Source organism: Phragmites australis, chromosome 3, assembly GCF_958298935.1.
Source record: "Phragmites australis chromosome 3, lpPhrAust1.1, whole genome shotgun sequence".
Classification (NCBI taxonomy): domain Eukaryota; kingdom Viridiplantae; phylum Streptophyta; class Magnoliopsida; order Poales; family Poaceae; genus Phragmites; species Phragmites australis.
Window position 1 is genome coordinate 19,236,618 of NC_084923.1, and position 13,798 is coordinate 19,250,415.

At 40.4% G+C, this 13,798-nt stretch overlaps 1 protein-coding gene across 2 annotated transcripts; it reads right to left on the reverse strand.

Moving 5' to 3' along the window:
* Window positions 1-6,242: 6,242 nt before the first annotated feature.
* On the reverse strand, window positions 6,243-11,798 carry LOC133912563 (sugar transporter ERD6-like 16). 2 transcript variants are annotated; one of them, XM_062355369.1, is made up of 18 exons: window positions 11,484-11,798; window positions 9,764-9,826; window positions 9,488-9,577; window positions 9,338-9,397; window positions 9,178-9,243; window positions 8,978-9,043; window positions 8,813-8,888; window positions 8,664-8,728; window positions 8,295-8,387; window positions 8,132-8,212; window positions 7,950-8,034; window positions 7,828-7,871; window positions 7,691-7,753; window positions 7,549-7,608; window positions 7,288-7,341; window positions 7,039-7,098; window positions 6,820-6,934; window positions 6,243-6,651 (listed from the first exon to the last, which is right to left on the reverse strand). In XM_062355369.1, the coding sequence occupies exons 1-18, from the start codon at window positions 11,748-11,750 to the stop codon at window positions 6,530-6,532; spliced, it is 1,530 nt and encodes a 509-aa protein (XP_062211353.1). In that variant the 5' UTR covers window positions 11,751-11,798; the 3' UTR covers window positions 6,243-6,529. The 2 variants fall into 2 exon arrangements, with proteins under 2 accessions (XP_062211353.1, XP_062211352.1); XM_062355368.1 differs by having other exon boundaries at window positions 7,828-8,034.
* Window positions 11,799-13,798: the final 2,000 nt, after the last annotated feature.

Sequence of the window (13,798 nt, forward strand, 5' to 3'; positions counted from 1 at the left end):
ATACCCACCCGGAACCTTTATTCTCATGCCCGAGTATGCAGAGGTCGCCTAGGTTTACTCCCGGAGCAACCTCAGGCACCTCTACAAGACCTCTCGCTTACATCAAGGGCGCATGAGTCAAATGAACGTGGTGACTTACAATACTTGGCTCATCCTTACCCTATTTGGGTGTGTGGTAGTACAGAAATGTGCTTAATTAACAGCACCAACGAACAATGCTTAAACGATGCAAACAGTCTATGGTATCTAGGTTCCTCTCTTGACTTGCCCTTAACACCGTCCACATCTCATCTCATTCTCACAACTCACCATCTCAACATTGTTTTCATCGTGAAAATAATTAAGCATATAACTCGCGAACGATGGAACGTTCCACCGCACGACTTCTACAGATAACCTATGCATTGCTAAGTGTTTAGACAAAATTTAAGTTATGCATTAATATTGCTATCCACATGTTACAAGGGTGAACCAAGGTAGGAACATATGCAACAAGATAGGTTCTACCCGCTTTCTAACATCAACTAGATAAACATGCATTTACGATACATAGTAATATCTAATAAGTTGACGAATAATTCACTAAAATATAGGAGAAATATGTATCGATGTTTGCTTTGGTGCTCAGCTTCACAAACAAGATCAACCACAAAAATCTCCTCAAAAAAACTCATCACTCTCCGGTTCGTCGATCACTAAAAGAATGAAAATACATCACAATAAATATGATGAAATACTATAAAGTATGCTTTATGATGCATGAGATCTGGTGGAGATGAAGTTCATCATTTCATGATTACAATGCAACAAGAATAAATCACTTTGGGTCTTTATAAAATCCTAATGGAATTATCTAAGTTATTCAAGCTCAAGCAATTATAGCAAGAAAGGCATGCTAAACAGATTGTACATGTAAGAAATATTTTTCCTAGTTAGCACATATCATAAGAAGATTAGTAAAAAATGGTTTCACAAATTTTAGACATGTAAAGAATTAGTGGTGAATTAATGAAACTTTAACATAATTAATTTATCTTAGAAACTTAATTAATTATTTCATGACTGTAGATATTTTTAATATGTATAGAACATTATTATGAAACCAACAAAATTAGTTTCACAATTTTTTGAGCTATAAAGATTTATTATGAAATTTACAAGTTTCTGCAAAATAGTAAACAACAATAAAACGGTTCAGTCAGACCGCCAATATAGGCGGTCAGACCACTAGGAAGGGCGGTCGAACTGTGGAGAAGGGCGGTTGAATGCCTAGGAAGTGTGTCGATTTGATACACAGCAGTCAGACCGGCCCGAGGGGTGGTCTGACTCCTGGAACAGCGGTCATACCGCAATGAGACACGATCGGACTGCTGTGCTCGGTCAGTGGCACTTGGCGAGCTTGTCGATGACAATTCCGGTGACTCCTTTGGGCAAGCCGGTACCTAAATGCTCTATGCAATTATTGGGATTTATTTTAGGTGGTTTGAGCGATATGCATGGGTCAAATCTTCGGCCCTATGGATCGGCGTCCATAGTTAGGTGGAGCTCAGTTCTATGGCTATGGGAAGTGGGGGAACTGGGGGGAGGGGAGAAGGGAAAGGGGTTGGGGAGCTTTATCTTGATGTAAGGAAGCTTTCTAAAGGATTGACTAGCTCCGGGGAAGCTCCGATGTGGAGATCGACTTCGGGGTGCTCCAACCGGCTTAGAGGTGAAAGAAAGGCTTGAGGCTTGCTCCAGCTCGGGGATGACGTGGGGAACTCGTGGGTGGCCTCTTCCTTCAATCTTCAGCCTCCGTTGAATTCGAAGTGGAGGAATGGTGAGTGAGCTCTCCTTTCTCTCTCTTTCAAGTGAGGGAAGAAAATGAATGAGTGAGAGGTGGTCGATGGGTCTTAAGTGACCGCTTTGGGCCCTGACGGTCAAACCGTGGGGAGCACCAGTCAGACCGTGAGTTGGGCCCACATGTAGAAAGTTCTCTTTATTTTCTCAGTTTCTTCTAATTCATTTCCCATTCTTTCCTAAATAGTTTTGGACCATCTAAACTATTTCAAACATAAGTATATGGTGGGAACTCGCGTTGATTAACAACATAACATTTCCAAAATATTTTTGAATACTTAAAACGAAACCAAAAGCATAAAATATGATGTCATGATGCATATGCGTGCTTAATGACTAGGTTAGAGTTTTTGAGGTGTGACATGTTGCCAAACTGTATATTAGTGATACAACATGTAGATCCTAGCTAATTGTTTATTATTATTTCATTAGTCCGGTGAACATTGAGGAGGGAGGAGGAGGGATAGAGCACTGAGTCGAGATCTGCTATCCCTGGTGATCTAGCAGCAATGGAAAGGTCTAACAACAATGTCATCCTGGCAAAGCAGAATTTCTAGAGTTCTTTGTTCATGGAAGTTTTCAGAATCTCGGCCTGGTGCATTTGGAAAGTGTGAAATGAGAAGATGTTTTTAAAATGGCCGGTCATCTCAACATCTTTGGCTTGGCAACATCAAAGAAATTGTAGCCCTTCACATGTATAGAGTAAATTCTGCAACAAGAGTTGTAGTCTTCTCCAGGCTTGACACCTTATCATATTTTTTTTAGTTCTCTCTCTCTCTCTCTCTCTCTCTCTCTCTCTCTCTCTCTCATGTTTGTTTTCTTAAACCCTTCACATGTTTTTTCTATTTTATTTAATATAAAAGCTTGTTGGGGATTTTCTCTCTTCTTGTAAAAAAATCATATTCGATAGGCCTAATGAGATGTTACTTTTAGGAAGTTTCAACATGCTCTATATGTGTGAAATGTCTGTATGTTTTCAATTTTCAGATTTCATAGTGAAGTTATGGAAGTGTTGATGTGTGATTTTGCTGTACTTTGAAAATACCATTTGTCAAGCTCCCTTACATTATGCTAAATGCAAGCATTAGCTAAAACCTAAGTTGCACAATTGTCCTTTATGTTTGAAATTGTGAAAGTATTTGTAGCCTGCTGGTATCTATGCCTATGTTAGACTATCATACAAATTTTCACCATGTACTATAAGAATTTCATCCTGTTGATTTTGAAGGTGTGATAGATTGCACAAAGTATGGTTATCATCTGAGGTTCTTCCATGTGCATGGTTTCATAGGATTCAAGATAAGCTCTTTGTGATTGTTTGGTCATCTCCATTTCCATTTCTATTGCCTTTTCATTTGACTTCATCATTTAAAGCTACATTTCCTTTGTCATTCTGCAAGCTCCAATATGGTTTCTTATGGGATTCCTGACACTCACACAAATTTATATACAATTGAAAATATTTGTTTGGGTTGCGATCTTCACTTTTGTTCAAGGTTCAAGAATTTAGTGGATGAGTAGGTGAACTTTTGGTTTCGGTGAATTTGTAATGCAATACCATACAAATTACTGCACAGTACCTCACCGGTACAATTTGGTAGAACATACATCCAACACAGTAAGCATTGTGATTAGGGATGGTAGGAAGAATGCTGAGGATATCCCTTTGATCTGGGATCCAAGGTGAGGCTAATAGTCGATAATTTTTTCATCTGACATAAAAGAGTGTATAATTATCGGCTATCAGAATTTTAGCACATTGATTGATGTTTCATTATTTTCTTGATATAGAACTTGAATTTGGGAAATGTTTGCCTTTTGTGGTTGTGGATTATAATATTACTATATTTTTCCTTATCATAGTGCGAGATTGGTGTGAGACCACAATAGGTTATAATTTGGCCGTGCTTTACTAAAATTTGAACAATACATAGGACACAGCAAGGTCCGCTCTTCTGTAAATTACTCACTGTTGGTTAGTAAGTGTGCAGTGTGTGACTTTTGTGTCACAAAAATTTGTATCAAGTGTAGTTTTTTGCTTGTTTATCTACATTAAATGATGAAGAGGAGTCATCCATTTTACAAGAAAATTGTGAAGGGGTAACCGAAGAAAATTATTATCTTTATGTGTGCGGAATGGCGCAACATCTATGAAACCGCGTAGGAGACTTTGCCCCGAAGAAATTGGTATATATTTTACCTCTATGGTAAATCAGGGGGTACGGAGCAGGTAAAATGGTTGAGGTTGTTAGAGATATATTTGTTATATTTTGTGCCTGTGTAATATCCCCGTGAGGTTCTTTGTATATTGCTCACATGTGTGTGTACATTGTATATCTATTATGTGCCTAATCGCACTGTAGTTCACTGTTGCGTCATCCCGCAGTTATAATCCAAAAAAATAGTATAGTTGCGACTCACAAGATAGTCAGTTACTACAAATATATATGGTCGTAACTGGGTATCTTATCTAGTCGTAATTATGCATTTTTTGTCATGTGGTCGCAACTGGGTTACCTCTGCGCATACCCTAGTTACGATCCAAAAAGTAGTATAGTTACTATCGTAACTGATTTTTTTGTCATGTGATCGTAATTCAACTATTTGTGCTGTTGTAACTGACTATTTTCTTAGTTGTAACTGGGGGTGGTGCAACAGTAAACTATAATGCTTCTCGTAATTATACACTTTTTATCATGTGATCATAACTCACATATATGTGCCGTCGTAACTGATTAGTTTCTTAGTTGTAACTAGGGTGTTGCGAAGATGGCTACAACAACTGAAGTGATGCGACGTAGTTCACTGTTGCGGCTAGTCCTAGAATAGACTCACTGTATACACACACATATATATTCCTTAGAACATCGGTTCAATCAATTAGATTATTCAGGTAGATGTATCAATTTGTTATTTCATGATGGGATTTTGTTATTACCTTTATGTGTGCGTGGACGATTAACAACTACAACCATCAATTTGCACTGTAAGTGTTCTCAACAGGATTGTGGTTTACATTAAGTAATTGGTTGTCTGGTTGTGCACTTTTTTAACAATTACAATGATATATAATACACTTACAGAATGGCATGAACTAAGAAAGAAGTTCTTGCTTTACTTGCTGAAATACAATAGGAATTTGTTAAACGTATCAGGGATTGGATGGTTCAGAATGAGAGATTAGTTATGCTATTATTTTTACTCATGACTATTGTATCGTTTATTTTTCTCGTTTACATATTTTAAACCCATCTAAGTATATGTTAGCTTACCCAAAAATGCATAACCATATCAATTATTTGACTTCAATTATGTACAGTTATAATAGATTAGCATAAATTTCTACACTGTAGTTTACTTTTAAACGTGGGGTCTGTATACATGTGTGCAGCACACGTGCATGGTTACTAGTATTTCATAGGAATATACTAAAGGGAACATTGGTCGCAATATCATGTGACACTACGATTACATGGTATTGTAAATTGAGGTGCCTCCTCTTGCCATGCCATGCCACACTAAGGAGACATGAAGACGGGGAAGCTAGGAGAGTAAGGTAGAGTGTGTTAGAGAAGAGAGAATTGTGGACTCTTGTTTCAACTGTGATTTTTGAAAAAATTGATTCTGGGTTGTAGCTTTGGAAAACCTGATTCTCTAAAAAATATTTATAAATTAGGTTTTAATGTAAATGAAGTGTATAATGCATGTAATACCTCTAGTGGCAACCTCATAACATCATGCCGAGGAATCCACAAAAGCAACTCCACATCATTTTGTGTATTCTAGCAGTATATCTAACTTTTTTATTCTAACAATCGATTTTCAAAATCTCTTACACACTTTTTGTGTAAAGAGTGTTGTTGTAACCAAATATCTTTTCTAAGGGTTAGCCTGTTGGTTAGGCCACATAATTTCTAAGTACATAGTGACACGAGGAAAGAAAGAAAATGCATATTCTTATATCTTTTGCATGTGAAAAAGCGTATCCTTCAAGTTCTCTGGATACACACCCGCTGAACTCGAAGGCCAAACCGGTATCTACGTTTGAAAATTATTGTTCATAAAAATTCGAGACTCACACTGCAGGAACTCCATACCCACAAAACATAATTGTATGATGCAGATAACTCCTTTTTACGGCTTTGAGCAATCCCAATACTCTAAACACTGTCCCTGTGTAAAAGTAAAAGTGAACTGCAGATTAGATCGGCAGGAGCCAGACCACGCCTACAAATAAATTAAAGCATTTGCTTGTGTGTAAATCGTAAGCAATGGGATTCTATTGGTGGGATGGTGGAGGCATTGGGGCACCAATCCACCCGTTAGGGTTTAATCATAACACCTCGTTCTTCTGATCCGCTGATCACGAAGATAAAATGTTCTTGCTTCCCAGTGGAATTCCCTCATGAAGAATATAATGGCGCTTTATTTACTGCTCAATAATCTGGAGAAACATGGTACATAATCTCAGTCTGCGTCGTCCTTAACCTACATGGTACACCACAAACTACAGGGAGAAGCAATCGAGAAGGAATGTGAAGAGAACGGGGAGAAGGTGAAAATTTCTTCTTTTAATCTTCTGCAATGGGCAGAAGAACTGCAATGAAGGCCGCAGTTGAGGCGGGTAGAGGAACGTGTATATCATTTTCCTTTCCATCATTAAATTCTCCTCTAGTGTACATCCTTTATCAGTTCATTTTCTGGAGTTTAGAGAATCTTGAATCTCCTCTAGTGTTCTTCCTTTGGTCTCAGGTACTAGCCTTGCCGTGAACAGTATCGTGATCAAGCTCGCAGCAGAGAACATGAAGAAAGTCCCTGTACAGAACAAGGGGGAACAAAATGTAAGTAGGAAAGTTTACGTGCCATGCTCTCTTTTTCTCTGTTTAATTTGAAAGGTTGCCTCTAATGAGCCAATTTTCATAATTGGACTGCATTTTATTTTCCAAGGAAGGTGAAGTGAAAATTGCAAGTGAAGTGCATTACCTGCAGAGCTCCAGTCCATGAGGAAGCTGAACGAGTAAGAAATCGTGAAGGAACCTAACCAGCTAACAAGGGTCACCAAACTTCCACCAATTGCTTTGATGTTAATTGAGAATATCTGCAGGCAAACAGTTCGACAAAGGTAAATTGCTAGCATACTTGTTGTACCATTTGTCGACCACGCCATTGAATTATCGAAAACCGATCCAGATTCCATTTTACCTCGGACATGACAACCCAAGGGACAGGACCCATTCCGATTGAGTATGCCCCAATGTACACCTATTTCAGGAAGCAGAATCAGAAGACAGAACTTCAGAATACTAGTAGAAACAAAATGCATGACTTGTTGTTTATATGGGAATATATATATCTCTACAATGTACCATTGTATGAGATATAATACTTCCTTGAATGATTCATATACGGCAACTGAACAAAATGGAAGTGCAGGGATTCAGTATCTCTTACCAGTATGCCAGAAAGAGCCAACGAGGGAGCCCATTCTGGGAATAGTCCTTGTGCCTAACAGATGATGAAGCATTCACCATTATATACAGATACAAAGAAACTTTATCCTCCTTACCATACATACTCTTAGTATCATGAGTTGAAACTTTTACCAGTAGATTATCAAGTGACTGCTATTGAGCTAACTTATGACAGTGTCATATATGTTGTTAGTTTCAAAAGTATTTTTCCCAAATACTAGATTAGAAGCATTATAGTTACCTTTAGGTAGAAGGATATTCCAGTCAGGAAGCATCCCAAAAATGTTCCAGAGGCGGAGACCTAGATAATAAAAGGATCTCACAAAACATTCTACCTAACATTCTTTCTTTGTATGCATCAGTCAGCATTGTAGTGTTTATACCATCAGAAGAACCCTTCTTCCACTCCTATCCATGAGAATGGCCCCGAACAATGTAATTGGAATCTGAAATGATCATTGTTATGAACAAAATGTTCTAATTAGTAACTTTTACCAACAAAAAGCGGCTTATCTCAAACCTGAATAATGCCAATCAAGATGGTTCCAAGTTTTCCAGAAAATCCTGAAGTTGTGATACAATCAAGATATTCATAAAGGACTGTTAGAAAAAGACAGCATAATATTACAGATATTTGTGTACCTGCAGAAGTGAAGATATAGCTTGCATAGAAGCCGACACCGTTTATCCCTCCCAGTTGCTGAAAAGTCATCAAGCCAACACCCACCTGTGCATATAAGAGTTTTATATGATCAAACTCCATATACAGTGAACAAAGAGAAGCATATTTTTAACAGGACCTAGTTGAAGAAGTGGTTTCTTACAACGACTGCATATATATTTTTGCTCAGAAACAAGTCTTGAAGCCTGGCTTTTGGGAAGCTATGGAGTGATTCAATATATTCCTGAATAGAATGACTATTTTGAGCATAGTATTCTTCACATTATAAATTCCAATCTATATAATCTATTAGGACAGAAACCAACTTTAATCTCAACCGCCTCTTCAGATATGTCAGCATTCTCTCCCCGCAGCTTTTGCAATGCGGTGTGAAATTCCTTCTCCCTTCCAACACTGGCCTGTAGTTTAAATGCATAGTGAAACTCAATGCAAAGGGTTTTTCATAACACAGATGAACTTAAAGTTTCATGCTAGTTGACAAGAATTATTATGTAACTGATGAGTTCTTTTTTGTTGTGTTTATTTATCTGCATGCTTTATATTGTTAAGTAATTTTGTAAGTCCTGCTAACACAGCCCTTAATTAAAGCCCAGCGTGGGCTTCTTTTCTTCACTACTGTCACATCCAAAAAGTCATGTTTCACAGGTCATTCACCTAATGAAAAGGTGTCTTACCAGCCATCTCGGCGACTCTGGAATGAAGAAGAGACCAGCTAGCAGGAGAACACAAGGGACTAAACCTGCACAGATACTTCTAATCATTTACATCCAACATGAATCTGAAGTAGAATCGTGTATCTTACATTGATGTGAACACAACTTACCTACAAGTACCAAATTGCGCCATGCAACCAGCGCCCCTATTATGTAGGTAGCTGAACTCCCAGAACAGATCAACAACTGCACAAGCAGAAGACAGACAGAGGAAATTATTAACACTTACAAAATTAACTGCAAGTTACGGAACTCTCGAGGCTTAGTTTTCAAACCTGGTTTGAAGTTGCAAGACCACCTCTGAGATTCTTTGGTGCTATTTCAGCAATGAACACAGGCACCTGCCAGATCCAGCGCAATGTCAGCACACTAAATATGAAGTTGGTAAAGGGGAAAAGTTAATGTTGAAACTGATACAGAGAGGAAGACATAATAGAGTCAGCAGGGTAGTGTATCTGAATTAAGAGAGGCATACCGCAAAAGAGAGAGCTCCAGTACTGAAGCCCAGCAAGATTCTCCCGAAGTAGAGCATGATAGCACTCTGTACATTCAGAATAAGTTATGGATAGGAAACGGGCAGTGTTCTCACGAAGGATAAAGACTCGGCACAAGAATCATTATATCAAAGACCAAACCTTAGCCAAATGTATAGAAAGCCAACCAAATATGCAAATAGGGGCTGATATCCACAAGGTCTGTTAGAAATCAAAACAGAGGACACAGTGAAAAGGTGATCTTCAGTAATAGTATGGAAATTGGCCCAAATAACAATGGAGACACTTTACCATTTTACGCCCAAGAAAATCTGCTAAGTGCCCGCTAGTAACAGCACCAATCATTGCTCCAATTGTCAATATAGATCCAAAAATTGCAAACTGCGGGTTAAAATGTGACAGCACACGTCGCAGGTATAGGAAAGGTCAGAGCTGAACACCGTCTTGTACAATTTACTAAAATAAAATCAAGGCACTACATAGAAATTAATGGTCAAAGTTGCATTTTAAAGACCGTGTCACTGTGCATAAAAACTATTTTTTCGACCAAAGGATGTAATTACAAACCTCAGAGATGGATAGTCCAACTTCATCCACTATTTCTGATTGAGTGGGCGCTGAATAGCCGACCTGCAAAGAACCATGGCCGAGTAAATTAGGCTCTATTTGGCATTGTTTGTACTTTTGCATAATCCGCTTCCTAAAGAATCCTGTGAAAAACAGATTTTATTTCTCCGGATTGTGCAATTCATTCTCAGAATCTACTTATCATAGATGGTCAAATGGGCCATTCGGACCGGCATGGCACGGCCTGTCATGCATCGTGCCGTGCCAGGCCGATCTGGGCACGATTGCAGCCCGACGGCACGGCCGGCCCAGTGAGCACGACGGACATAGTGCCACGGGCGACCCAAAAAAATAAAAATAAAAAATAGCTACAAAATTTAAAAATATATATAGAAAATAGATAAAAATGAGATAAAAATATAGAAAATAGATTAAAAAAATAGCTACAAAATTTAAAAATATATATAGAAAATACAAAACAACCGGGTCCAGACATGCCGCATCGGATCGTGCCTGTCCGTGTCGGCTCGTGCTGGGCCGTGCCCGTGCCGACCCGACTTAGCCAGGCTGTGCCGTGTCGGCCCGCCATGCCGCACGCTCGGGCCGTGCCACAGTGCCGAGCCTCGAACCGTCCTAATAGGCACGGCCCATTTAGCCATATCTACTGCTTATTGATAAACTACTGTAGAATCATACTGTTTAACACAGCTTCTGCAAAATCCTCCAAAATCTACCAGCAGAAGCTATGCCAAGAGCCTTAGGCCGTGTTTGTTTGAGCTTCTGCTTTTGAGCTTTTCTGAAAAGCTGTGCTTTTGGCTTGTCTGAAAAGCTGCTGTTGGAAATAGGTTGTTGGTTTCTACAATAAATTTTTGACTTCTCAGCACATAGCTTCTCAGAGAAGCACATCTCAACGAGCTTCTCAGCTTTAGTTCATTTTCCTCAGAAGCAGGCTTCTGGCTTCTCCAGAAGCCACTTCTCCAAAACCTCGTTTGTTCTGGCTTCTGGCTTCTGCCAATAGCAGAAGCAGAACTAGAAGCAGCAAACAAACACGGCCTTAGTCATGTTTAACACACGCACACGCTGGAAAAAAAACCCTTCACAATTAGTACATTCTCAATGGATCAGTCACAGATAGTATTATATGTCCCAACGACATAATTGGAGAAGGAACACTTGTCCTCTAGCAAGAAACAAGGTTCTTTAGCTGAGAAACATCCAAATCTGACAAACTGTTCATGCCACTATGCTTTGTTTGTTGCAAAACAATGCAATCCATGCAGTTTTGATATTTTTACATTTCTTGAGATATTTTTTCCCTTGGATGCAGTACACTAAAACCGACGGTGACAATTGACCAAGGACCTGTAAAAATAAAGGCAGCACTAGTGCTGCTACTATAATTAGTTTTCTCTCTCGTCAGTAATCAGTTGTAGTAGTGCAGTCATGTCTTCGTTTTTTATCTATCGATTGCCAAAGTCCATCAGAACAAGGCAAATTGTTAAGCGTGTTGCAGGAAGATAACTTTTCTTCTAAAGGAAATAAGGAATAAAGATTATCCCCAGCCTCTACGTATTGTGGGAAGAGACTTATTACGAACTACGGGTTAGTGAAATCTGTGCAGGCCAGCGTTTCCTTCCCAAAATCCCAGTGCACGCCGCACAAGCAGAGTAAGAAGTTAAAGGTCTGGGAAGGAAGGAAGGTAATTAAGGCGGCGGCTTACGCAGGTGCCGAACTCGAAGGAGCCGCAGACGGCGACGGCGGTGGAGAGGAGGACCATCCGCAGCGAGCCTCCGTCCTCCCGCGCCCCTCCCCCGCACTCCTCCGCCGCCTCCACCCGGATCTTGGACTCCGCCGGCACTGCCCCCACATCCTCCTTGCGGCTGTGCCGGAGAAGCGGCGCCGTCACCTCGCCCCCGCCCCCGCCCCTGCCCCCGCCGGCGCCCACCACCCCGGCCTCCACGTCCTCCGCGACCCGCACTATCCCCATGGATCGATGCAACCAAACGGATCAGGAAGCCACACGAACTAGCCCTACGACCAAACCACGCACGGTGGCCAAGATGGGCACCGCAGAGGCCGCGCGCACTGCTCTCCGGGCTGACGAGTGGGCGATGGATGGGTGTGCGAAAGCGTTGCGGGCAGCGCGCGGTATGCATTTATACGCGGAGGCGGGGGCACGCGACGGTGGGGCCTAGCGCCCGTGGTGGGGACCCAGCGTCAGCGGCCATGGAGGTTTGGCTGGTGATACCAGGCCAGGGTAGTTTGATTTGGAGCTCGCTGGACACATTTATGGAATCATGCTGTTAGGTTACTATCTCCGCAATTTGTTACAATAAAAATATAAATATTGAATATAATAATATTAAATATAAATTAAATATATATATAGATGTATATGTGTTATGGAATGATGCCGAATGAGTATGTTATGAGCGATGTTGTAGTTTTATTTCAGATGAGATCTGAAAAATGAGGAGATTATTTGTTATTTTTTCTCTTAATCAATTTATTTATTTTTATTAGTAAAATATATCTTATATTTATAGGCAATAACGAGACGGAGAGGCTGAAAAATGAGGATAGATGATAAAAGTGAATAAATTATTTGAGTTTTAAGAGTTTTTATTAGACAGGAGGAGAGTAAAAAAAAAAGATAACATAGAAACAACTCGTGTTTTATATGATAGAAACAGAATATGCGCACATTTGATATTAGATTTCCGCTCGTTCCATTTAAACAGGGGCGGAGCCACAGATGGGTTGGCCCCTGTGGTGAGAGCTGAGATAAGCCGTGTAATACATGTCTAAGCCCTTCGTAATTTTGATATCTTTACAATTTGGAGTGGATTTTATCATTAATTTTGCAGCCTAGGAGCAGGGCTGGAGCACAACCGGCATTCCAATATAATGGATTGGGATTTGGGAGTCGGAACGAATTCGTTTGAAATAATCAGTCGAGTTAAAAAAACGGCGAATAACTAAGGCTCTGCGTCCTGCATGCACGGACGATGTCGATCGACGAGCGGGGAGTTCCAAGCAGCTAGCCACATGCTCGATCGGTGTCCTCGGCGCGCCATGTGGGGTGCCCCTGCGAGAGCCAATAATCATGTCAATGTACTCGACGCAACGCACGGCACTATCGAGTGGATGCATGGCCACAACCGAAGCGCAATGGAAATTTAGCGACGAGCCAAACGACTTATGCAATAATACTCTCCAATGCGAGCCGGTCCTAAGCTGGACGCTGGCATTGAGCTAACCCTGAACCTCTGCTCCCTTGGAAATGAATGTAGCTGTTGCTAGTACCCATTTTCTAAAAATAGTCATTCAAAATTCTTACCAACTGAGCTAACCGATGACACTCGATCCCGACCATCTCCAACGGTTTCTCTTCAGAGACTAAAATTCTTTCACGTCGGAATTTTCGTTCACTTCAGTGTTCCAACGATTTTCCTTCACAGTTCCTGTCACGAAGAAATTACCAATGCCATTACCTTCAAAACGAGATTATCTCTTATTTCCATTTACGATTCTCTCGAAAAAAATTATTAAAGATAAGAGAAAATAAAGAGAATGAGAATAGAAAAGTAAATCGAAAAGAGAACGAAATGAAGACCATACGGTTGGAGATAACCTTAAGACAACAATCAACCGATGATTAAAAAAGGAAACAAATCCCTGCCAGGTTGGCACTACAAGGATCTCTCTCAGAGGAACACCGGCATCGCCTTGCAAAATATCTCGCTGGAGCTGTGGATTATTACTCACATGTGATCATATACGATAAGGTAGTACTGTTTTGAGCTGTACCGAATGATTCTCACACGGATGTATACGGCGGTCGGTCCCATGGCCTGACCGGGCACAAGGACTGAACGAATCCGTGCATGTTACCAAAATGGGGCAGCAGAGTCCTGCCGAGTGCCGATGGTCAACAAGGTGCATGCTAGCCTTGGTCAGGTTTCCCATCTCACCAGAAACGGGTTACAGGTCAGTGGCGGATCTAGGATTTTTTCATAAGGTAAGCATCCAAAT

Coding starts and splice junctions, on each gene's coding strand:
- LOC133912563 (XM_062355368.1), bottom strand. CDS start 11,750: ATGGGGATAGTGCGGGTCGCGGAGGACGTGGAGGCCGGGGTGGTGGGC. Junction 8,388..8,663: donor CAGAGTCGCCGAGATGGCTG/GTAAGACACCTT, acceptor TTTAAACTACAG/GCCAGTGTTGGAAGGGAGAA. Junction 8,035..8,131: donor AAAATATATATGCAGTCGTT/GTAAGAAACCAC, acceptor TTATATGCACAG/GTGGGTGTTGGCTTGATGAC.